We start from the raw sequence: 25541 nt of genomic DNA, 5'->3' as shown, positions 1-25541 counted from the left end.
CAAGGTGGGCGCTCGGTGCGCGAAGCGCACCGAGTGCCCACAGCGCGCGCACGGTGCGTGAAGCGCACCGTGCGCGCAAAAATTAACAATAAATAGATAACTTAGCATTTAAAAAACCGTACAAATTCACTGAAAAAACCATAGGTTTTACAGTTTTTTGGCGACTATCTTTAAAGAACCTACTTCTGTCACCTCTTCAAGGACATCAAGCAACTTAAAATAAAGAACCTTCTGCAACTCAAGTCAAGGTACCCCAACTGGCATCCTGACCCCACCAGTGACCTCCCATCGGTCGCCCACAACAGTCTGCCAGTTGTACCTATGCATCTGGGGAAGTGCTGCTTCTGGAGCTGCTCATTCAAACTTGGCTTGCCTACTCCCCACTAATTCTACGTGGTCTGTGCTGTACATTCAACTGAGGGTAAGCCTACTAACGTCTGGGGGAAATGCTGAGCCTTCAGTGAGGGTAAGCCTGCCTACGTCTATCTTCTGTGCTGTGCTTTCAGTGAGGCATCTCAACATACAAGGAACATTCAAGGAACAATGATGTTCAGTGCCAGCTCCTGGTTTAAATGCAGCTCAAGGGTAACGACAAGCAAGTGTTTCAACAGACAAGAGTACTGTTTGTTTTTGGTAAAGCATGATCTACGTTATTCAACTGTTCAAAGAAGTTCTGCCACTTATTTGAAACTGCCTGTTCTGGAGGAAGTCTGCTTATCCTGCTATTGTGGGGCTGTTCTCACCAACATACAGTTCCCTAGAAGTGTGTACCGTCCTGCGCACTACTTTGGAGGTGCATGAAGCGTATTTCTACATGATTCCTGTTTATACAACATGAGCAATGACAGTGTGTGCAGTCTGACACGCTCAAAGCTGAAGGAATTTGTCATGGGATCTTATGTGCCTATCGTGAGTCTTCCTGTCTTATTTTATCTTATGTGCATTTGCGCCATGACAGTTGAAATGCTTCTTCCATTTTTTTTTTTAATACAGCTTGAGCGCACTAACAGCTTGCACACGCTCTCACCGTCATTTCTGCTGCCTCCGTTTTTCTTGACGTTTCCTCTTTGTTCAGCTGAGTTCTTTCTTATGCATTCCAGCATGGATCGACGAGCCTGGAGCCACCCGGCGCGCCGTCGCGCTGCGTGCCTCCATTTTGTCTGGCACAACTGGAGGTATGTGAATTTCATTTGTATGGCGATTTGCCAACCACGGTCGTTTATGGCCAACCACGCATTTCGGAACCTATTCTCAACGTTTCGCAGATTATTTTTTCCCTTACTAACTCAGAATCTTCATCCCCCTCTGTGCTGAAACTAGGCCTTCAGGAAATTTTCAGCTGGATGTCTACGAACCAGCTAAAGCTCAATGGGGAGAAGACAGAGATTCTTCTCCTGGGGAAAAATAAAGATCTGTGGCAGGATACCCATTGGCCACCATCTGTGGGCGCCTTCCCCACCCCGGCTACCCAAGCTAGAAATTTGGGGGTGTGCATTGATGATTCATTATCAATGAAACAGCAGGCCAACAAAGTGGCTGGTGTCTGCTTCACGATCCTTAAATGGCTGCGGAAGATTATCTGGATGCTGCCTGTGGATACCCAGAAGACCGTAGTCAATGCATTAATTACATCTAGGCTTGACTACGGTAACATCTTATACCTGGGTTCCAATCTAGCCGTGATCAGGAGATTGCAGCTGGTCCAGAACTCCGCAGCCAGGTTGCTGTGCAAGATTCCTAGGACAGCAAGGATCTCGAAGCATCTGAGGAACCTGCATTGGTTGAGGGTAGAGAACCGAGTTCGGTTCAAAGCCTTGACATACATGTTCAAGATCAGGGCAGGAACTGCACCAAAATACCTGCAAAAATTGGTTAGGCCCCATGTTCCTACACGCAATCTCCGTTCTTTAAATGGAGCAAATTTCGTGGTTCCCAGGTTCAAACTGGCCCGAATGGGGGGGAAATCTTTCTCCCATCTGGGACCAGTTCTTTGGAATTCCCTCCCCTTAGCCTTACGGAAGGAGGAGAATTTTGCCAGTTTTAAGAAAAACGTTAAAACTTGGCTTTTTAATAAATAATTGTGGTCCTTGACAGTTACTGCCTCTATGTTTTGACCTCTTAGCCCTGGCGCCGGGAAACCCTTTGTGGGTATCTGTGCGCATTACAAATGCAAAAAAATAAATAAATAAATAAATAATAAAAACGTTGAGAATTCAGTGAGGTGAAGTGGCATCATTAACGGCTTCGGATCTCTCCGTTTCCCTGCCTGAAGTGTTGTTTGTGTCACATGCTCTGTCTATTTAACTGTGCGGTCTGCGTTTTTCACTGGACATATATCTTCACGCTTAAGTAGTGATTATGGCTCGAAAACCTGTGGAAAATTCAATTGTAATCAATTATGCCATCTAGTGGCCATCTAGCTCCATTGCAGCATCTTTGAATTTCAGGTTTGAACACTCGTTGGACTGAGAGATTGTTGGCAATCATATGTTTTTTTCATGCATTTGTTCATTGGAGCCAACGCAGACGATTGCTACTCGGGTGAGTAGTCGCTCACCGGCGTGTGTCACAGCTACATGGCATTACGTTGTGTTTCAAACGCTATTGCTTCGCTTGATTGCTTGTGTCTCAATATTGTTCATGGACTCTGGGTATTCACCCCGTAGGTACATACCGTCAGGGTACACGTCGTAATTAGTCCATTGTTTACTGTCTTTAGCATGCCATGTGTCTCCCAACACTGGGATCGCAATGGGTTTTAGTCCCATTTGCCAGCAATGGGTTTAAGTCCCATTTGCTCTCTGTACACATAATTCTCATGTGTTTAGTTCGCTTGTCTTCTTACTCTACATAGGGTGTATTTTTTTTGTGTGCACAACTCGATTCTCCCTACTGGGAGCTATGCAAGGGTGTAGCCCATCTGCTTAAAGTTCACAGTCTAGTTTACCCTACACAGGGTGTACATTATGGGCCTTAGTCCCATCTGTTTGTTGTACGTTTATACAATTTTCACAGGTGCACTATTCTGTTTTCCTCTCACAGAGGATCCATGCAAAGGTTACAGTCCTATTGCATAAGTGTGGGTTCCGACCCAAACACTGTCAACTCTACCCTTTTATAGGGATCACATGCGAAGGTTACAGTCTTTTGCATTACCAGGGGTTCTTACCCAAACATTCCTTTCATTGATTGGAATATGTCATTAGTACCTACTCATACGTGCTACATTACTTCAGTGCACTGTGTGGCTTTTCCACACAAAGTTTGTTTTTACACATATGTGTATGGGAAGCGTTCCCAGTTTGGTGCACAAGTCATCTCTTTCCCAAGAGATCAGTCGTGGGTTTTCACCCATGCAGTTTAGTTCACATACTTAGCTTAAGTTTATACCTTATTTCAATGCTTTTCATATTTTCATTGCTAAGTATGTTCTGTTGACATTATATTTTATTGCTGTTTTTGCACTGTTATCTTTGCATTACAATTTTGTCTTTGCTTTAAGATAGTGGTGTTTAGATGGGGAATTATCCTTATATTTTTTCCTCATTTTTCTTGTTTCTTTCTTCTTTACTGTTTCCTTCTGAGTTCTTCTTCTCGTGTCTCTTGTGGATTCTGGACTTTCTTTTGTTTTTCTGCCGTGTTATCTTCCACTGCGTTTGTCGCTATCTGTTGCCCTGTGTTCTTTTCGTTTTCCATTTTCAGCCTCCATTTCATTCCTGTTCTGGCCAGTGGGTATGTTTTGGGGCAGTCTGTTGCGTTTTCGTTTATCCTTTTCTCTTACGTTGTTGTTTTTTTTCTTCTTCGCTGTTGTGTAAGAAGGGAGGATGGTTTCTATGTTTGATTCTTCTGTTTGATTTTTCTCTGTTTCTTAATTTCTCTCTGTTTGCTTCTCTCTATGGTTGTTCTCACACTGTTTTTCTCATGATCGTTGTTCTCCTTGTTTTTGTATAATCACTTTGCTTTCACTTTCTCAGGTTTTTCTGTTCAGTTTCTAGTTTTTTTTGTTTTCCGTAGGAGAAAGGGGGATATGTTATATCCTGCTAATGTTAATACAATGCCATCCTACCACAAGTGGAATGTTAAGGTGATGATGCTGTCAGAATGTTGGGGATCTGTCAGAGAAGTCACAGTTGACTGGGCTGAGCTGCCTGCTGGCTGCTCCTGGTGGGGTCTTACTCTGGTCTTGTACTGGTCTCCCTCTGATCCTCATCTGGTCCTGTTCTTATCTACCTGTGATCTTGTACCATCTTCTAATAAACCTACTTGAATCATCACAACAGAGTGGACCTGATTACTACAGTTTCACACACGTTATAGTTAGGAATTAGCATTTAAAAAACCTTGCAAATTCAGTGAAAAAACCATAGGTTTCACACATGTTATAGTTAGCAGGACATTTCACTCGTAAAAAACCAATGAAATTCCCCCGTTATAGTTAGTGCAGGCAACTATAACTCACGCGACCGCAATCCTCTGCTGATGACGTCAGATATTACATCACTGATGACATATGTGTCTTTATGAAAAAAAAATATTTGTAATATATGTATAGCTAAAAATTAATGGAAGAAGACATGGGTAAATAAATGTCTAAATACAGTATTAGCATCAGCAGAGGATTGCGGTCGCGTGAGTTATAGTTGCCTGCACTAACTATAACGGGGGAATTTCATTGGTTTTTTACGAGTGAAATGTCCTGCTAACTATAACGTGTGAAACCTATGGTTTTTTCACTGAATATATATATAGGTGTATATGCATATATATATATATATAGGTGTATATGCATATATCTTTGTTAATGCTCCGGGGTCTCCACATGTGGGCGGGACTATTCAGTGCTTATGACTTTGATGAGTATACCCCTGGAAGAGAACTAGGATTACAGGTAAGTAACTTATCCTTCATTAATGTCACTGGAACCCCCCCAAACCGGCATTGCGGCTAGTGTAATAAACCATAATCAGCCCCTTATTTTTATATTACAAATTTAACTTTGCTCAAACAGACACACAAATATCTCTTGCACTCCAGCAATTCCGTTTCAAGTAAATATTACTGTCAGAGGGTACAGTTACATTAAATAACACAGTGACGAGTATTCAGGTATTCCCACAAGGTTTGTTTGCTAGTTCATTTATGATCAAGAGTATGGTATGCATACCTCCAAGATCCCTTTTGACAGACTGATAAAACATCCTTCTTTGTCCAAGAGAATAGTAGATTATTTTGATCATCACATTAATTGAAATTGAAAACCAAATCTCAAAGGCGATTTCAGGCCCAGAGCCATGGCCGCTTTTCCAAAGGGCAGGGTTGCGGACAGCAGAACAGCACAAGCTAGCCTCCGCCTATCTCCTGAAGCAGTAGGGCAAGTCTGCAATGCTCCCTCCTAAGTGGCAGTGGCTGAAGTACCTTTGCATCCCCACCATGACGCTCAGATGCTCTCTCGTTGGCAGATTTCATGTGCTCTGAGCAGGCAGAAAAATGTCAGTGGTTTGTTCTCCAGAATTGGGGGAATCTTCCCAGAAAAAGACATATTATTACCAGGTCTATGCAGTTATTCTCTATTCAGGGGGGAAATGTTAAATCACCGGAAATTGATGCAGATATTCTGGTCACAGGATAGGATGTTCCAGGCCCCCGGTGTAACTGAACCAAATTCCTGCACACTGGTTAATATACCTATTTAACATAACTTGTGTAGAACAAATATCTAATGTTGTATCACGTTATTCATGTATACTGTTTATTCTCAAAATAAGGAACATATATCAAACCAGTCACTTAAAATCTTCCCTCTTCCACCTATCAAGCGGTAAAGATGGAGAACTGGGTGGGATAATCCTCACCTCTATATCCTTAATAGAATTTAAACTTTCCTTCACGAGCTAGGAATTTTTATATTGTGTCAGGACCGGAGGCGAGCATTATGCATGTTCTAGGCAAACCACTAGAAGGAGTAATAGATGTTTTTCTTTTTTAGGTTTCGCCTGCACAGCACTTGCACTGTGCTTGTGAAATATCTTGTATTTAATACATTTTAAAAGGGGGCTCTTATCAGTTCCCATGGGCGAATAACTGTGTTCATTGGCTTTTGTGTGGAACTTTTTTTTTTGTTAACTTCCCCAAGCTGCCCACATTTACGATATTTCTACTAAAGCTGTTCACACTGTTTAAGTGCCATTCACTGTCAAGATAAGATCGCTTCCCACTGAAAAGGCCGACACCTTCCTACAGTATGCTGGAATGCTTGCTTTTTATTACTTAGTTGTATAAAGCAGGTGCTTTAGCCTTAGAATGTTTGTGGCATTTCCTATTCATACCTCAGTGCCTTTCATTGCAATTTGTAGGCATTATCGGATAGATTTTTTTCAACTCAATCTATTTGGTCATTATAATCAAATTCTAAATGTAGTAATAAACATTGCACTTTAAAAAAAAAGTTAGTATGCAAGAGCCATGCTATTTTTTACTACTAAACAGGCCGCCACAATTGCAGTTACCTTGCAGTTAAGGGACTTGATTTGAATGATGCAGCAGGTGCAGTGATGGCACCAAGGCCAAAAGCTATAGGTACCCCACTAAACCCAGATTATTGCTCAAATTTAAAACGAAATAAGTATAGTTACTTTGCAGACAACAGGGTCCTGATTTCAGTGGTGCAGCAGGTGCAGTGACACCAGGACCAAAAGCTCTAGACACCCCACTAAACACCTAAAATTGCTATATTTTACCTCTAAACAGGCAGTCACAGTTACAGTTATCTAGCAAGGGCTAGGGCAATGATTTCAATAGTGCAGCAGGTGCAGAGGCACCGGGACCAATAGCTCCAGGCACCCCATAAAACATTGATTATTGCTTTATTTTACAACTAAACAGGCAGTCACAATTTCAGTTACCTTGCAGTTGAAAGGGGCTTGATTTAAATGGTGCAGGAGGTGCAATGACACCGGGGCCAAAAGTTGTCATAACTCCACTAAACACCAAATATTGCTATATTTTACAACTAAACAGGCAGTCACAAGTGCAGTTATCTTACAGGCAACCGGGTCATTATTTGAATGGTGCAGCAGGTGTAGTGGACCGAGGCCCAAAAGTTGTCAGAACTCCTCTGAAACCTAATAGTGCTATATGTTGCAATTTAACGGGCAGTCATAAATTCAGTTACCACTAAACCCAGATTATTGCTCAAATGTAAAACCAAACAGGCAGTTACAAGTGCACTTACCTTGCAGACAACAGGGTCATTAGTTCACTGGTACAGCAGGTGCAGTAACATCAGGACCAAATGCTCTAGGCACCCTACTAAACACCTAAAATTGCTACATTTGACTACTAAACAGGCACTCACAATTGCAGTTACCTTGCAGTTAAAAGGGACTTGATTTGAATGGTGCTGCAGGTGCAGTGGCACTGGGGCCAAAAGCTCTAGGGACCCCACTAACCCCAAATATTGCTAAATTTGACTACTACATAAGACAGTCACAAGTGCATTTATCTAGCAGGCAATAGGATCATGGTTTGAATGGTGCAGCAGGTTCAGTGGCACTGGGACCAAATTTGCCATGACCTCCTCGAAACACCTAATGTTGCCATATTTAACTACTATACAGGCAGGCAGAATTGCAGTTATCTTGCAGTTAAAATGCTTGATTTGAATGGTGCAGCAGGTGCAGCGGCACCTGCGGCCAAATGTTCTAGGGTACACACTAAACGCAGAATATTGCAAAACTTTACTACTGAACAGGCAGTCGCAAGTGCAGTTATCTAGCAGGCACTAGGGCCATGATTTCAATGGTGCTGCAGGTGTAGTGGCACCAGGGCCAAAAGTTGTCAGGACTCCTCTAAACACCAAATATTACTATATTTACCCACTAAATAAGCAGCCACAAATGTAGTTACCTTGCAGGCACTAGGGTCATGATTTCAGTGGTGCAGCAGGTAAAGTGATGCCAGGGTCCAAAGCTTTAGGAACTCCTCTAAACACCAAAAATTGCAATATTTGACTACTAAACAGGCAGTCACACATGCAGTTACCTTACAGGCAAGAGTCTTGATTTGAATAATGCCGCAGGTTCAGTGGCACCTGGGCCAAAGTTGTCATAACTCCTCTAAACGCTAAATATTACTTTATTTTACTACTAAACAGGCAGTCACAAATGCAGTTACCTTACAGGCACTAGGGGCATGGTTTGAGTGGTGCAGCAGGTGCAGTGGCACCAGGCCCAAAAGTTGTAAGCACTCCTCTAAACCCCTAATATTGCTATCACATCAATTAGTTATGTTATTTTCCTCTTTCATTTCATTTTTCAAAATGTTTATTTATTTATTTAGTTATTCAGTGTTTTGTATAGCGCAAACTTGACCTCATAGGGTATCAGAGCGCTTCATAGTAAAACGTGAATACTTTTTCTTTAGTACGTTACTCTGGAAAGCATTTAAAACATTAAAGTCCAATTCAAAATTGTAACAGTAACTTCACTCAGCAACAAATCCTTTTGCACATTCACCGAATGTACATCTAGAGGAACCATAGCACAAAAGAATGCAAGAACCTATACAAAACAGTTGAAATTGGACCTTAGCAAGAGATGCTCGTGAGTCTTTAAGCGAGAGGCTAATCTAGTGAGATTGTTCGGTAATGGTTATGGTAGGAATTTGCTCAATAGAAAGATCTTGTATTCTTTCTTGAATCTTGCAGAGTTAGGTAACCTTCTGATGCTTCGAGGTATCAAATTCCAGATTCTCGGTGCAGCATCAGAGAATGCTCTGTCATAAGTTTTTTCTTCTGGAAAATCGGTCTCTTCAGCACTAGGTCTCTGCCGCTCCTGGAATGTCTGCTTCCACTGGAAATCTCCAATTGTTTTGCTATATACCTTGGTGAATTGAAGTGTAATGCTTTGTGTATGATACACACCATTTTGAGTTGAATTCTGGCTTCTTAAGGTAGCCAATTCAGCGCTTTCTGGTGAAGACAGATGTGGTCGAATTTTTTGAAACCTGTTATAAGCCGTTTTTCTGCATTGAGACAGGCTTTTAGAGAAACTTGGGAATCTCTGAAAGTGTTGTGCATCCATATTTAATCCTCAAGATTACTAATGCCTGGACTGCTTTTTTGAGGTCTGCTGTTTCGATGAATGGTTTCAGTTTCGCAATATAGTTCAGGTGACATCGTGCATTCCTAGCGAACGAATTGATGTGGGATTGCATATTCAGGCTCAGATTTAGTGTGATTCCTAGTGATTTGGTTAATTCCACAATGCTCGGGGTGCAGTTTAGTGCGGTGATCAAATTGGACCATTCTTTTATAATGGGCGAACTTTTGGTGGGGGATATTAGGAGGAATTCTGTTTTTTGCGTGTTTAGTTTAAGCTGATTGCTTGTTAACCATAGCATTGTCGCTCTTAATGCCTCATTCATTGTTTTGATCTCCTCGAAAGAAAAAATCTTAATGTAAATCTGAGTGTCATCAGCGTACGTGTGGAAAGAGATGTTGGCAAAGCGTAGTATATATGTTAGTGGTTCCACATATAGGTTGAATAGTGAAGGGGAGAGGGTTGAGCCTTGTGGAACTCTGATCTGAATGGGGGAACATGCTGACAGGTTTTTATTCACCAGAAATCTTTGTGTTCTGTTCCTCAAGTAGGAGTTGAACCATTCTAGAATGTTCCCCGAAAAACCCATCCTGTGTTCCAGACGTTCTAGCAACATATTATGGTTAACTGTGTGGATGATAATTCAAGAAGAATTAAAAGACCTGATTTGTTCTGGACCAGAGCGAGTAATGCATAGTCTACTATGTGCAGCATTGCCGTTTCTGTAGTATGATTTGGTCTAAACCCCTATAGGCAATCATTTAGTGGTTAGAATTTTGAGATGTGTTGGCTTCGTTGTTGATGCACACACTTTTCTATCACTTTTGCTAATTGGGAATGTTGGATACTGGACCAAAATTGTTAGGGTTGGGGGAGGAGCCAAGATGGCGACCGGAGCAGACGCTTGAGCGCCCGGCTCCGTCGGTCCGTGGCCTCGGACTACTATCCTGATGCCCATCCTCGCCGATTCTCGAGGTGCACCGTGTGCGAAGACGCGCTGACCGCGCTGCTGCTTTCCCGGAGTCTCAACCCGCCCGGATGCCCGAGTTCTGGGTGCTTTTGTCCTCGGCACTGAAACCCTGCGCCCTTACGGCCTTTGCCGGCCTCCTGGAAGCTCCGCAGTTACCGGACCAGCTAGCGCTAACCTGAGCCCCGCGGTCCCGATCTCGCCTCGCACCATGGATCGTTGCCGGATGAGCCCGGGGAGAGACGGCCGGACACCTTCGGCACCCTGTGCCTGATGGGCTGGAGCTGTGGGGTGGGCCCCGGTGCGGTGAGTCTCCTGCCCCGCTCTGAGGACCGAGCTGTGGGGGGCTGCTGCCCCCTTTGCCTATTGCCTAGCCAGCGGCGAGGGGGACCGGCGAGAAGATAAGCGACTGTCGGCCTTTCCTGTTGCGGCGTAGACCTGAGGGGAATTGACCCCTTGCCACGACCCCCCCCCCCCTGGCCATTGCACCGTATAGCGGCAAAACATGGCGTTGAGTGCCTGCTCGCGGCTGGGGGGTGATACTCCGGTCTCGCCCGCTGCCCACTTCGCCCTCCCTCTTCCGGACACCAGCTCCACAGTGCCGTCCCGGATTGCTGCCGATGTTGGGGCCCAGCTTCCGCTGACATGCGGCTCCGTTCTGGCTGTCCTGCGGGACTTTCAACTACAGATGTGCGCTGGCCTGCAGGCGCTGAGTGAGAGGTTTGACCCCATACTGTCGGCTGCGGGCCGTGAGCGCACTGTTTGTCATCCACAGGGCGTGGGTCTCCCGGTGCTCTTGTCCTCTTGCGGGGACGCAGCGGCGGTGTATGATTGTGCTACACTGGTGCCTTCATCTAGCGCTCCCGGCGCCCAGGGTCCACCGCTCTCCACCTCAACTGCGGATACTTTGTCCCCCTGGTCATGGCTGCCTGCTTCATTGTTCCCTGCCTCACCGCGTCCGCGAGGCTATCCTGCTGAGCGATACCTAACGGCTTCGAGGGACCGTCCGCGGTGGCCCACTGCTGCCTTTTTGTGGAACTCCTGTACCTTACTTGCCAGGTTTGGATTTTATGTGGTGCAACGAGGGACCTCAATCGATGGTCGGCGGCCATTTCGTGATCCTACTTCACCATCCTCTCACAAGCGGCCATCTTGTCTTTGTCTGCTCGGGACACGGGGCCTTCACGCAGGAGCTGGTTTAATCCCAAGCCCGCGATCGGGCCAGGGCTAGACTGACTTCTATCGCTATGGTTTATGGACGGGCTGGCCTGGGACTGGGACTGTATGTATGTTTTGCGCGCACTCGTCGCGACTTGTATCCCTTGCTTAAACTGTGGTGCCATGGTATCTTTGCATGCCGTTTTTTGGCGTAGAGGGCTCTCAGTGTGTGGGGGCCATAACTGGCTGATGGTTCGGGGCGCTCTGGTGTCCAGTGGGCTCCTCCCCACCTTCTTTTCTGTTTTCTTCCCTTCTTTACTCTGTTCCCACTTTCTCTCTTTTCTATATTTCGGGTTCATTGGGCGACAGGCACTATGCTGGGGGGGGGGTAGGCCGTAGCCTCCGCATTGGTGTAGGGTGGGGGGGGTAATACTCTGTTCTCAATTAGTTCTATGGGCCTTTCTTCTTTTATGTCTCTGTGCTCTACTTTCTTCGATTCGGGGTCCGGGTGTGGGGTGGATCGAGTGGGGGCGGCTCTGGAGGGGCGCGTACTTGCTCATGTGACTATCCTGATATATCTCTGCACCGCCTCACTGATTGAGATTTTACTCCCATTGTTGTTCTTACTGATGTTGCTGCTCGCCCGTGCGGTGAAGCTATCTTGCGGACTCGAATCTACTTTGCTCTTATCCTTCATTGAACCTTTTTTCTCTGATAAAATTATCAAAAAACTTAAAATTAACCTTCACCTCTCCTTCCCCGGGTTTCAAAGATATCTCCAGTATGTGACTCATAACCTGTTGTTAATCCTGACCGTTGATGCACGGGGGCTGTAATGTGGGTATCAGTGCTTTACTGTATCGTGGCCGGCCTGACGGTTGTAGGCCCGTATTTGTTCTTTTAAGATGCACGAATAAAGGTTTTTAAAAAAAAAAAAAAAAAAAAATTGTTAGGGTTTGCAGAATTCTCTGTCGATTTTTTTATGATGGGAATAACTTGGCCCACCTTTAGACAGTCTGGAAAGGATCCTTGAGACAGGGAAACATTGACTATCGATGTCCAACTAGGGATGATAGCCTGGTCGATGGACGGCACAAATTTTGCTGGGAGTGGATCGCTGTAGTGGTTGTTTGGCCTAATGGCAGATATGGTTTTGAAGATTTCGTTGTGGTTATATATTTTGTAAGTAGACCATTGAGCTTAGTTTTTGGGTACTGACTGATGGAGTAGTGTTGAATCGCTTGGTTGAGAAGCCTCCAATGTAGAAGCTGCTGTCCTGAGCTCACATTCCATGGACTTGACCTTAGATGTAAAGAAATTTGAGAATTATTCATGTAGGAAGGTGGATATCTGACTATGGTTACCCCCAACTTTTTGCCTAGTGTCTAGCTGGTTTTTCGACTTAGTTGGCCTGAGATCCTGCCATTCAGGGTCTCAGGCTGTCTGCTCTCTCTTTGAAATGGACTCCATGTACCCTAGGTACATACCCAATTGGTAAGGATCACCTTATTTGACCCTGTACAGTGTACCCTAGGTACCCAGGGCATAGGTGTACGCTAGGCCTCCCAGGGGCTGCAGCATGTATTATGCCACCCCTGGTCTGGCCTTCCAATCAGACACAACTGGCTGAACACTCAGCTGGGGCAAGGTCGTGTAATCACCCCTTGCTTAGATATAGTATACCTATATCTACCCTTATATAGACACATGTGTACCTATCAGCCACTCCGATGGCAGGCCTTAACAATCCTGGAGGCAGAGTGCTTGGTAACATGTGAGATGGAGCTCTAGCATGAGCTGAGCCTGTCTGCAGCATTCGGAACCATGTCCTTATAGCTGTTCTATGATATAGCCTACCATATACTCTTAAAGTGCCTTATAATCTTAACCAGTTATGGTAACTATGGTTTGGCTTTATCAAAACATGTCATGTAAGGTGTCTAACACTTTGGAATAATACCCCCATACCATTTCTGGTAATGAGGATATTATTCCTCCCTTCTAGAGGGAGAGACATGTTAAAATCCTACTTTGCTGTTTAACTCTAACCAAAGCCTCAGCATCACAAAATGGATGCTGCTGCCACAGACACAAGTCTGACCTCCTGCTGCTGGGAGCCCTCCCAGCCAGGAAGGCCTGGACAATAGGTTTCCTGCTTGGGGAGGTGCTAGCACCTCCCCAAACAGACTTTAGTGTATTGGGGCAGGGAGGGCTGAAAGGACTGAGACATGCCTGGGGCACACAAGGTGCTCCATGCATAGTCCAGTTCAAACCGGTGCTGGGGCACTCCAGCCCCAGCTCTGGCGCGAAACTGGACAAAGGAAAGGGGGTGTAGCCACTCCCCTTCCTGGTCCCACCCATAGGAGGGACCTTGCAGGTAGCCCAGCCCACTAGCCCAATATATTAGTAGCTAGTTGGGCCCTGCTAAATTAGATTATCCTGAACCTGCAACTTGAACAGAAACTCTGGACCTTCGACATTCGACGAAAGAAGAAGACGGAAGAATCTCCCTTGTGGCCAAGGAGTGGCTACCCTGTGCAAACAGGCACCATCAAGAGACTTACCCTTTGCTTTGCTGAAGTTCTACGAGGGACCGACTGCAGAGCCCCACCAGAGCCTTGACTTCCAGACTTCTCCGACCCTGATCCATATCCACAGCCAAGTTGAGATCGGTGGAGGCGACGAGAGACGTGGGACCGGCTACCTGGGAAAAGTGGCGAGTATCTTCCAGCGCAGCTTCTGAGGTACCCTCGAAGTTGTGCACCGGGGATTGAGAAGCCCCAACCCCAAGCACCATCTGCACCGAAGATCAGCCCTCCACACTCCACGAGTCCTGCGTGGGGCCCTTCTGCATTTTCCTGCTTGCCGCGTCTGTCCGGTTGCTTGCCCGTTGGCTAGCGGGCTTTGTGACGACACACCTTTAAATCTTCACTGCTGGTTTGGCTCCTCCAGACTGGCTCCCGCTTCTCTGCAAGAGAGAAGCACCCCAGACCTTCCTGGTCTGCACCAGAAGCAAGTCCTCCATTCTTCATGGGTTCCGCTTGCCAAGGCTTGGTGAGTCCTAGTTCGACTTCGATGCCGCCGACAGCAAGAGCCTTCGTGGGACAGCTCGCCTCCTGGTCCTGGTCGCCCTCGACGTCTCCTGGTACCCGTGGCTGCTGCAACAAGCTTCACCTCTTCACCTGTAATCTTCACGACATCGCCTGGTTCCTTCCTGGTTCCACGTGGTCACTGGCTAGTGACCTTGACTCTGTCCCTTCTGCTTGCAGGTACCCTTCCTTCTTGATCCCGGCCTTGGGATCCACCGGACACTCTGCACTGACTGCCTGTCAGCAACTTTCCTTCAGGCATCCATAGAAGTCCACGACGAAACCCGACGCAAGTTCACACCTATGCACCCGCAGCCCGTGGGCTAGGTAACTTGGGTACTTCGGTGCTCACAAGGGTAGTGACTATCCTAGGGTCTAGTTTTTGAGTCTCGACTTTCTAGCTACTCCAGAAGTGTCCTAAAACTGCTTATTTCAGAACTGTACTATTTCTATCGATTATACGCATTATGCGTGAGTGTTTCCACTCTGCACCTGAATCCCGTGGGCCTCCCACTTCCTAACTGTTGGTAGTGTAGCCCCAGCGATTCCCTAGGCCTAGGCCTATTCTAGTTCCATGACAGTGGTCCTTATACCACTTCTTTAGTATATGGTTTGCGTGGCCCCTAGGGCCTAACTGTATTACTTACCTGTGTGACTTAATGTATGCTTAAATAAGACTGTGTTGTACTTACCTCGAATCTCATAAAGAGTGCTGAGGGTTTGACTAGAATAAATACACTTTATTTTATATATATATATATCTGTTGTGGTGTCCTTTCATTTGGTATTCAAGGGATTATATATGGTATCACAGCTGGCTTCACATGCCATTCAGAGTTTAGCCTAAGACTGCTCTTGTCCATTTTACCACTAGGATAGCTGGTCTATAAGATTGACTTTACAACCAATCACCATAAGGGTTGTTTGGACTGATATGAGGTGTACACTAGAACTAGTGACATCATACATCAGGCCAACTTCTCACAAATCACACCTAATTTGAGATTTTGTTGTTTCTAGCACAGATTTGGCTGTTCTGTTCGATTGATGTTTTACCAGTTCAGAGTTTCCAAGGTCTGTTTTTCACATTCTCCGGTCCCAGCCTGAAAATTCTTTTTTTGATTTGAGAATATTTTTGTTGCAGGCGCTTCTGTTTTTTCTTAGCAGTTTTAGCTGTGGAGATGACGATAGTTGTCCCCATTTCCGTTCTGCTAGTCTCAGCTTACACCTTTCTTCATTTAGTGCTCCACTGAACCGGGGATTTTAAGTTTTGTCCGTAATTTGTTTTAGTTTTAACTGAGCTATTGAGTCCATTATCTCTGACAGCTTGGCATTGTAGTGCTCCGTAGGTTCGCTAACGTTTGTCATTTTTTTGGGAGGGTGTAAGATCCTTCCTACAAAGCGATGCTAGCTTCTCATTGTCCCTTACCGATTGTTTGGGTTTGATTGGTTGAGTGGGTTTTTTCTTTATTACTCCTGGATTTGAAAGTTATTATGTGATGATCTGACCAGTCACAAGGCACGATTGAGGTTATGTTCACAGCTTTTTCTTTGGAGATGATCCAGTCTAGTGTGGAGCCTTTCATGTGAGTTAGAAGCATGCAGGCTTGGACAAGGTTTTGCTCTGCTAGGTAGTCTTTAATAATGTTGACCTGGATGTCGTTAGGATTGTTCCAGTGGAGGCTGAAGTCCTCTAGGAATATGTCATACGAGTGTGGGAAGGAGTTTGCTGCGATGATCTCCATTAGGTGGTCGATGATAAAAGGTTCATTCTTGCCAGGTGGGTGATCAAAAGCATGGACCTTGCATATCTGTTTCTCTGTGTTTATTATGAAAAGTGTGAGGTATTCACATGAGCCAAGAGGGTCGGAAAGTAATGGAGTAACCAAGAGCTCCGAGCAATGAATGAATGCAATATCCCCCCCCCCACCCGGTCTAGCATCACAATGTTATAGTTAGGGGGCACCAATAGATCCAAACATAATGAGGATGATTCTGTGAGCCATGTTTCAGTTAGGATCGCTACATCGATCTCCTGACTCAGGATAAGATCAGCAATGTTGGACACGTGTTTCACTGCTGAGCGGCAGTTGATTAGTAGTCCTGTGAACGGTTTCTGTGTATCCAGGATAGTGTCTTGATTCAAGGTGGTTAACGTTATTCTCTTCAGGTTATTCAAGTTTAGCTTTCTCTTACTGGGCCTGATTTCTCCGAAGGCGTTGATTGGGACTGAGCTGATTACATTTTCAGCGTTCTTTGTTTGTGTAGATTGGTTGTTGTCTGAGCCTGTTCGTAGGATTGCAGTAGGGCTAGCGTTTCCTCGTCCAATAGATAATTGGGTGTTTGCGTGGCCAATGTTGTCTGTTTGATAGAGACATTGGCGTAGCTTTTTATTGTTATGTAGTGAGAGTACTGCCTCGAATACTCTTGAATTTAGAGAGTGCGTTTTCTGTGAGGAGCAGATATTCTTCGGATTAAGTATAGCTTTGGAAATGGTTTGGAGTAGGTTACTTGATTGTGGATTCAGAGGATCTGGGACCTCTGCTGGTGCAGGAGGGATGAGGGATGTGCTCAGGAGACTTCAGGTTTGATTGTTTGGTAATTCACCATCTATTATCTTAGTGACAGTTATCTTAGTTACTGCATTGATTACGCCTCCAGCTTTCTCTCTGTCCTGAGGGGGACCATCAGTCTTTTTATTAGATTAGGAGGTGACCTCCAGCTGTCCGTAGAGTTAGATGTTAGGGGAGCGGTATTTGGAGGTTGGGTGGATGTAGTAGAATAATCCCCTTTGTTTTGTGGCATAGCAGGCTGTATCGACTTTTCTCAGACTATTTCTTGGGGATTGTGACAATTGGCTCCTAGCGTGGAGGCCGTTGTGATCAATTGTGCGAGAATTTGACTTTCGTTGTGGGTTGGTGTTGAAGGGTTTAGGGTAATTGTTGGTGACTTGTCATCTAAGTGTGAAGAGCCCCTGTCCGGCGCTGCTGCGTTTGTTGAGGAAGGATTTGACCTCTAAAGATCTAGTGACTTCTTAGGGTCAGCTCTTTGTGCGACTCGTTTGCGTTGTATAATTGAATGCACGCAGGGACTTTGTTGGTTTCTCGAACGAGTGAAGTAATAGACTTGTTCTTTCAGAGTGGTGAAGTATTCATTAAATTTGTTTAGATCCTTGTCCTTTGCTTGAATGAGTACAGTACAGTTTTTATAGGTTGTTATATTCAGTGCAGCTCCTAGTCTGTGAGAGGGAGCGATCGATAGCTTAAAACCGTATGGTATGTTTTTGGTTTCTTGGGTGTTCAATAGTTTTGTTATGGTCTCTTGCCATTTTGCTGGCTTTTTTGTGAAAAATATTAGGTTATTAACTAAGATGTCCTTATTTATGTTGAAGTATGTGTCTGAGATCAGTGTCTCAATGTTTTTTTTTCATTACTTAGCTGAATTACTGGAGCTTTTAACTCTCCTGCCATTTTTTTCTCTTCCTTTTTCACCTTTCTTTTCTTCCCCCTTTCCGCTTTTCTTTTCTCCTTCCGTCCTTATTTTTTTTCTTCATCCCTTCCTTCTTGATTTTTCTTTCTCTCTCCCTTTTTTGGGTTTTTGGTCTGGCTAATAACTGATTGTGTAAATATGTCTGGGATCCCTCATGAATTGGCTATAGAATATTAATTGGGCAAACCTTATTGACAAAACTCCTTGACCTCGAGGGCGTTCCAATATGGCTGCTTACTTATCAGCACTATACCACTAGCATCAGCACAATACATTGCCTTTTTGTACATAAACAAGTCATACCATTTTAACAGACTTTCTGTAACTTATAATGTACAACTGCTCAGCAAGCGCTACAACATACAACAAAAAATAGCTTATTAATAATCACATAGGCAAAACGTAATGCATTTACCAGTGCTTCTTTTGTTCGGTCAGAAGCCTGTTCTAGGGTGCATTTTTTGGTTAATAATTTCCTTGCTGCAATCTTTTACAACATCTATGCAGGGACAGTTGTACTTTTGAAAAATAAACACAAAAGGTGATGAGAAGAATGCTTGCAATTTCACTCGGAGTCGCATATTATGTATGAGGTGGTGATGTATCTCGTCAAACTTCTTAGTGGTTGTACTACTGTTAATAAAAACAATAAAGTCGTATATAAAGATTAAAAAGGAAGGAAGTGGGCTCCAAATTTAAAAATCTGACCGTGTCAGCGAAGAGGGCAATAGCTTGGAAATCCTCCACAGCACCCCTGTTACCAGTATTAATGAGATTGGGCCTTGTTATATTCTAATCCCAGAACCACGGTCCAAACAGGCAAGATTTTTTCCGTGGTAGGTGGAAAACATGAGTAGAATGGGCAGAGGCCGAAAACATAGCCGTAAGCTGGGAGGAAACTAAAAGTAAGGGAGTACATAAAAGTACAATGGTACATTTGTGGGATGAGATGCTGCTCTCATTTGTGTCAGACAGACCTGCTCTGGTGCTGTGTCGCATTTGGACTGCCACACCCATAGCAATTTGAGTCCTAGCTCCCAACAAAGGTGAGTGAGCTGAATCTGGTTAGGAACTGACAAGTTGCACAGAATGGGTACATCTTTCTGTTAAGGTTACGAATCACGAATGTAGACCAGTAAAAAAGTTTGATTTGTGTGAACGATAACATGCCAGTAAAACTAAATTTACATAACGGCTTTCCAGAGGTGCCTTGTTTCTTCTCTGGTCTTTAGTATAAATAGAATGGGCAACTAAAATATCGGCAGATGTTTGATTTTTTTTTTTTACCGATTTGCCTGACATTTTAATGATGCATTTGTTTAAAATATAGATAACAGGCATGTTTAGTGTGTAGATAACCTGATTATAGTCTAGCTTTAATGTTTATTTTTCTGTCTATACTAAATGTTTATTTTCCCACTTCCTTTTTTAGCCTACTTTGGGGCCACCCTTAATAGCTTTATCCATGTCCTCATGTACTCTTACTATGGACTGTCTGCTGTTCCTGCACTTCGCCCATATCTCTGGTGGAAGAAGTACATCACTCAGTGTCAACTGGTGAGTTATTCCTTTTCCAAGCCCTAGGCAGCTATGCCTTGCTTTTGAGAGGCAGCTCGTTATCTGCTCTTTGATCAAGTGGATGCTTGACTAAAAGTAGTGCCGGCGTAACCATAGAGAGATATTCTTCTCACTGGCGTAGCTAGGCCTTATTCCGACCGTTGCAGAATGTAAGGGGAGGGGGGCATTGTTGGAGCTTTCTGACTTTACTTCGCCGCCCCAACAATTCGTGCCTCCCGGGCGCCAACACCTTGCTACGTCACTGATTTTTTGAAGGTCTTTAGCCATGTTTAGGTCTCGCCTACGCAGCGCGCTTGCGCTGCATAGGAGACCTTTAGCCATCGGTCCCCTTTTTCACCCACAACCGTGCACGCCTTCCATTGCCTTCAATGGCAACGCGTGCACGTGTGGAGATTCACTTGTGGGAGCAAGCGCCACCATATGGTAGCAATTATCGCTCCCACAAGTGAATCGTGCAGGCTCCCCCCTGCTGCCGTGCGAGCTGTTTTTTTTCTAAATGTGAAGAAGGCCAGACCTCTGGATTAGTTAATCGATTTTCAAAATAAATTCATACATCATAGTCTGGCCCCTTTGCTCCTCTCCTTCGCTCCAACCAGCACGCAGCAGCGTGCCACACACACGCTTCCTCCCAGCCTTTCTTTAGGTTAGAGCAGCAGGCGGTGGTGTTTATGGCTCCTGCCTGAGAACTCCCTGTTAATGGAGAGCAGGCCGATTGCGCTGCAGGTCAGTTCTCAGGGACCTTGCGGTTCTGTGAATGGGCGCCATGCGTGCATAGCATCAGCAAAACCAATAAAAGGACAGGCTGGGAAAGTGCTTTTAGGGAGGAAACGGGAAAGTAAAACTTCAATTTACTGTAAAAGCGTTCCATAATTTGCCCGTATTTTTACAATTCTCTTTCAGCAGGAATCCTCTTTGGCCCCCCTGTCTTTTTGCACTCATCCTTGCAATCGGTCACGAATGCACTTATGAATCATATTGTATCGTGTTTCCTGCCCCTTCCTCCATGCGGTGGTGGGGCAGTTGAGAGGGTAGACTTTGAATTCTGATATTGCGATGTGCTTAACCCCAGATTGCCTGATGTCCAGGAGGACGAATCTTATTGTGGGTGACAATACAATGCAATAGGTCCCCCATTTACGATAGTTTGAGCTATTGGCATTGTATATAACAATGCCTTTTATTTATTTTTTGGTTGTTAAAACAGAAATAAAAGGCATTGTAATTTACAATACAATGCTAATAGCTTAAACTCTCGCAAATGCGAGACCTGTTGCATTGCAAATGCTTGTTTGCGTTTCTTTTCGTCTCTTAATCATTGCGGTCACTTTACAAAAATGTTTCCTGAAGTTATTTTCTCAACAGCATGATTAGACTAAAACAAGAAACTAAAAAGAGTGCACATTTTGCACAATCCGGTAAACCGATAACTAAAGTGGCGTGATGGCAAGCCAAATAATGCAGAAACGTAATAAGGGAGTAAAGGTTTCTACACAGAAAAGCACCGCAAGAAAAAGTGGGCCAAATACAATAAAAATGCTTACAATTGAAATGCAAAGTTCTTGTTCAACGAATGAAGGATTTAGTATTCAGTTAACAAAGGAAAGCCACTACGGGGAGCAAACATGAAAATGATTCAATATATTATGAGTGGGTATAAAACAAATACAAATCTAGGTCCTGGCCCACTCCTGACTGAATGTCTCCGGCCCATCTTAAGCTCAACTTAAGTAATGCCTCTGTTTTCATTTTGAAGTAGCAGGGCCAGAGGGCGTCCGATTGGGCAGAACTGCACTGTAAGAGTAGCAGTGCAACTGCACATTATCCAGTGGGTAGACATAAATTGATACAAGTTGTTTTGCCCTTTAAGCCGCATACGGAGTAGATTAGGAAGGCCTTCTTACCCTCCCACGTTCATTAGTGATTCTGTTAACTGTATTGACATCATGGAGGCTGGCACCAACAAGAAACCCATAATCTCTTGTAATTTTTCCAGATGGCAGACAAAGACTTGAAGAATATGGCCAGTTTTACTCACAAAACCAAATCATAAAGATTTCTATCTGATAGATACTTCTAGCCACAGATTCTTACCTTAGAATTAGCCCCAGGCGTCAAACTGAATCCAGAAAATTTTCCACGCTCCACGTGGCGTCAGCAGCCCCAGAAGTGACATGTGCAGTGCCTATATTGGCGCTACCCGAGCACACTGACGTCCGTTTTTCTTTCCGTGCTAGTCTGTGCAAATCTGGAGAGAGCTACCCCTTAGTCATTTTTTGGACTAAACCTTTTTCTACTTTAGTCGAAGTGTTTTCTGAGGTTTTCTCCTTTTGTGGCATGGATTTCATCCCGTAAGGTTGGCTTCAAGCCCTGCGCTCCTGTTACCCACCGATGTCAGTGATGCACCCACATCTTGTTTGCCTTTGGTGCTTCGAGCGCAACCAGGATCAGAAGGCCTGCTCTGATTGCCGCGCCTTGACCCCGAATGCCTTGAGGTAGCAATCCCTCAAACTCCTGGTGGCTCATCGTGTAACTTCCTCAATCGAAGAAAGGTCCTGGGAATGGTTGTGGAGCCCAAAATCTTCGTTGCTCTCGAAGTCGTCGGGTCACTCGATTAAGTCCCATCGTAAGAAGATGAGCAAGAAGTCAAAGAGGTCTTCGACTTTACCTTGTCAGTCGACTGACCAGACGAGGGAGTATCTGCATTCGAGGTTTGGCTCCGCGGTTGTACCAGCACCTGGGTTGGTTCAGCGCTTCTGTGAGTTTCTAGAACCTGTGCGACCCTCACTCAGCTTCAAGAGTTTTATGAGGTCATGGTCCTTATATTTGAGCGACCCACTCCTGCCAGCGCTTCTTCGGTCCCTGCGGGTTCAGGAGGGGCCCCTGCTGGATCCACGCTGTCGGCTCCAGCACCAGTGGGGCTCCTTGGATCCACAGGTGGATCTGGACCAGCAGCAGTCAAGCCACCGCAAACTTCCTAGACACCAGTCCTGAAGCCGACGCTCCCAGCGCTGCCAGCGTCATCCCCATTCTGATCTCCTACTCCGACATGAGCTGGCTGGGTGTCACCGTCTGGAGCCATGCCTTCCAGGCTGGAGCCTGAGCCCTATTCCTCTGGGCTAGGACTCGTAGAAGATTGAGAGGGGTCGCTGGACACTAAAGAATACCAGCCCTTTGACCCTAATGTGGACTCGTGTGAGGATTTGGTTGAAGCCAGCGGACTGGACATTTCCTCAGATACTGGCATGCTTTCTACCCCTACCGTGGCTACAGAGGAAGGAGCATCCTTCATTACGGTGGTGAGGAAGGTGGCCAGAGTCCTGGACCTTAACCTGCCTTCTGTGGCAGTCAAGATTAATGATTTAACAGAGGTGCTTCAGCTGGAGTGTCCCCCTAAGAACTGCTTCTCCCCTTTAATGAAGCCCTTACTGACGTCCGCTTGGGACCTGGTCCAAGCCCTGCTCAGGGGCTCCTGTGAACGATATGATTGCCTGCTGCCACCCCCTGCTCCAGGAGTCCCAACTTCCTCCCATAACACCCTACCCTAGGGAGCTTGGTGGTCCAAGCTTTCACCTCCCATGGTGCTCCGCTCTCCCATATAGGGAAACCAAGCGACTGGACACTTTAGGGAAGAAGGTGTTTTCTTCCATCAGCCTGGCACTGCATTTGGTGAACTACAGGGTCTTTTGGGCCACTACCTCCACATTTTGCGGAACACTCTTGCACAGTTGCTGCCGACGGTCCCGATGGAGGCAAGGGCTGTACTCTCCAAGGCTGTTGCTAATGGAAAAAATACAGGCAAGTTCACCATACATTTTGGACTGGACACCACTGAGAGCGGTTTCATCGACAGTGGCCTTATGGTGCCATGCCTGGTTAAGGATGACTGTCTTTTCTGGGGATGTCCAAGCATTGCTTATGGATATTCCCTATGATGGCTCCTGTCTCTTTCAGAGACAAGGCGGATTCAGCGCTGGAGTGCTTTAAGGTTTGCAGGGTTGGACCTTTTTATAGCCCCTCGTCACCCCCAATTCGCCTTTCACTCCTTTTGTGGCCACGGAAGAGGCTTCCAGCCGAATCTCTGTCCGCCCAACGATTGCAGCAAGCAAGCTTCAAAGGCTCTGTGTGGCCAAGGACACAGTTCCCACAATCCTCGTGAATCAAGCAGCCAGCGGTCGGGCCAGTCCACTTCCCCCCCTCCTCCAACACCCGCATCCTCCAAGCCCGTATAGTCTTCCCCCTTTTCATCATGGGTACCCAGTAAGCGGCAGGATCCGCCATCACCTGCACCAATTTTGGTCTATCACTTTAGACCATTGGGTTTTGCAGATTGTCCAGAGGATTTACTCCCTCCCCTTCGATACGTCCCCTCCAGCCATGCCTCTTGCTTGCGACAAGCTGACAAAGGACCATCTTTGTCTGCTCCGTCAGAAAGTGACGGCTACCTTGGCCAAGGGGGCAATAGAGAGGGTGCAGGTGCTAGAAGTAGGTTGTGGTTGCTATTCCCACTGCTTTCTAGTATCCAAAAAGGACCAGGCCTTCGTCCTATCCTGGACCTGTGCCCTCAATTTCTTCCTCAAGAAGGCAAAGTTTAAAATGCTCACACTGGCTCAAGTCTTGTCTGCTATGGGCCCGGGTGACTGGATAGTAGTTCTGGACTTGCAGGACGCATATTCCCACTTTCCTGTCTTGCCATCAGGAGAAGTCAGAGGCTTCTGGTCCCTGGCGGAATCCGGACTCCACATCATCCTTCTGGAGTTCCCGGTGATCCGGCTGGCATTAAAAGCCTTTCTCGCCTCCATCAAGGGAAGGCTGCTGCAGGTGTTTACAGACAACAACATCGCCATGTGGTACTGCAACAAACGGGGGGTGGGGGTAGGATTGTGGACCCTTTGTCAACGGATCCTGTGTCTCTGGACACGGCTAGAACAGCAGGGCATTTATCTAGTGGTTCAACACTTAGTAGGCTCTCTGAACGCCAGGACATACAAATTCAGCAGAATATGCCTTGTAGATTACGAATGGCCTCTCCATCCGGAGGTGGTGCACGGTCTCTTTCAGCAGTCGGGAGAGCCTTGCTTAGATCTGTACGCCCCCACAGAGGATGCACAATGTCAGCAGTTTCCTGTGCTGTAGTTTCCAAGGGCACTCCCGCTCTGAGACGCTTTTCATCTTAAGTGGAGCTCAGGCCGCCTTTCCACTCATATCTCTCCTACCCAGTGTTCTCAAGAGAATTAGGAATGACTGGGCCCAAGTCATCTGGGCTGGGACAATCTTGTATCCCGAGCTGTTGAGCATGTTATCTGTCCTCCAATCAGGCTGCCCCTTCGGGTGGATCTTCTGTCGCAGCAGCGAGGGCGGTTTCCACCCGAACCTGTCAACACTTCACCTTCTTGTGTGGAGATTCATCTGAGACAGTTGACAGCCTTCAACTTTCCACCGAAAGTTGGCAATGTTATTCCGACAGCCAGGCGTCCCTCCAAAAAAATGGTGTACATCCCTCAGTGTCTGGGGTAAGTTTGTGGCATGGTGTTCAGAAAAGCAGGTTGGCCCCCTTTCTGCTTCTCTTTCTCAAGTTTTTCCTTTTATTCATTCCCTTGCATAGCAGGGCTCTGGGCATCTTAAAGGTTTATCGTTCTGCTATTTCAGCCTTTCTTGATTGCGTCACCAGCCATCCCTCTTCAAATCCCCTATTGTACGTAGGTTCTTGAAAGCTTTGCAACATATGTTTCCACCCTCTCCCTTTAGCATGCCTCAGTGGGACCTTAGCCTTGTTCTGATGTTCCTGATGTGTGCTCCCTTTTGGCCCATGCACAACGGGTCTTCTAAGGCTCCTTCCCATCATAACGGCCTTCCTGGTGGCAATAACATCTGCCCGGAGGGGCAGTGAGTTTCCGCTTTGCCATCCAAGCCTCCATACCTGAACATCTACCCAGCCAAGCTGGTTCAACGAACTAGAGCTTGCTTTCTGCAGTAAGTCATCTCTCCCTTTCATGTAGGCCTGCTTATCCCTCTGCCTACTTTTTATGCTCTGCCACATCCCTCAAAGGAAGAGGAGTGACTTCACCATCTGGAACCCAAAAAAGCGTTATTTTTCTACCTTGACCGCACAAAAGAATTCGGGCTGGACGACCAACTTTTTATGGGGTATGTCGGAGCGAAGAA

The 25541-nt window shown here is 45.7% G+C and overlaps 1 protein-coding gene across 4 annotated transcripts in view; it reads left to right on the top strand.

Moving 5' to 3' along the window:
• The window catches only part of ELOVL5 (ELOVL fatty acid elongase 5), an 800547-nt gene that overhangs the window by 670316 nt on the left and 104690 nt on the right, over window positions 1-25541 (top strand). For all 4 annotated transcript variants that reach the window (XM_085610846.1, XM_085610847.1, XM_085610849.1 and 1 more), the window contains exon 6: window positions 19234-19358. In XM_085610846.1, coding sequence (XP_085466972.1) covers window positions 19234-19358 — 125 coding nt within the window. The remainder of the gene's footprint in view (window positions 1-19233; window positions 19359-25541) is intronic.

The sequence above is a fragment of the Triturus cristatus genome, chromosome 6, assembly GCF_964204655.1.
Source record: "Triturus cristatus chromosome 6, aTriCri1.1, whole genome shotgun sequence".
Lineage (NCBI taxonomy): Eukaryota > Metazoa > Chordata > Amphibia > Caudata > Salamandridae > Triturus > Triturus cristatus.
The sequence above is the reverse complement of the archived record's forward strand: the minus strand, read 5'-3'. Positions and strand labels throughout refer to the sequence as shown.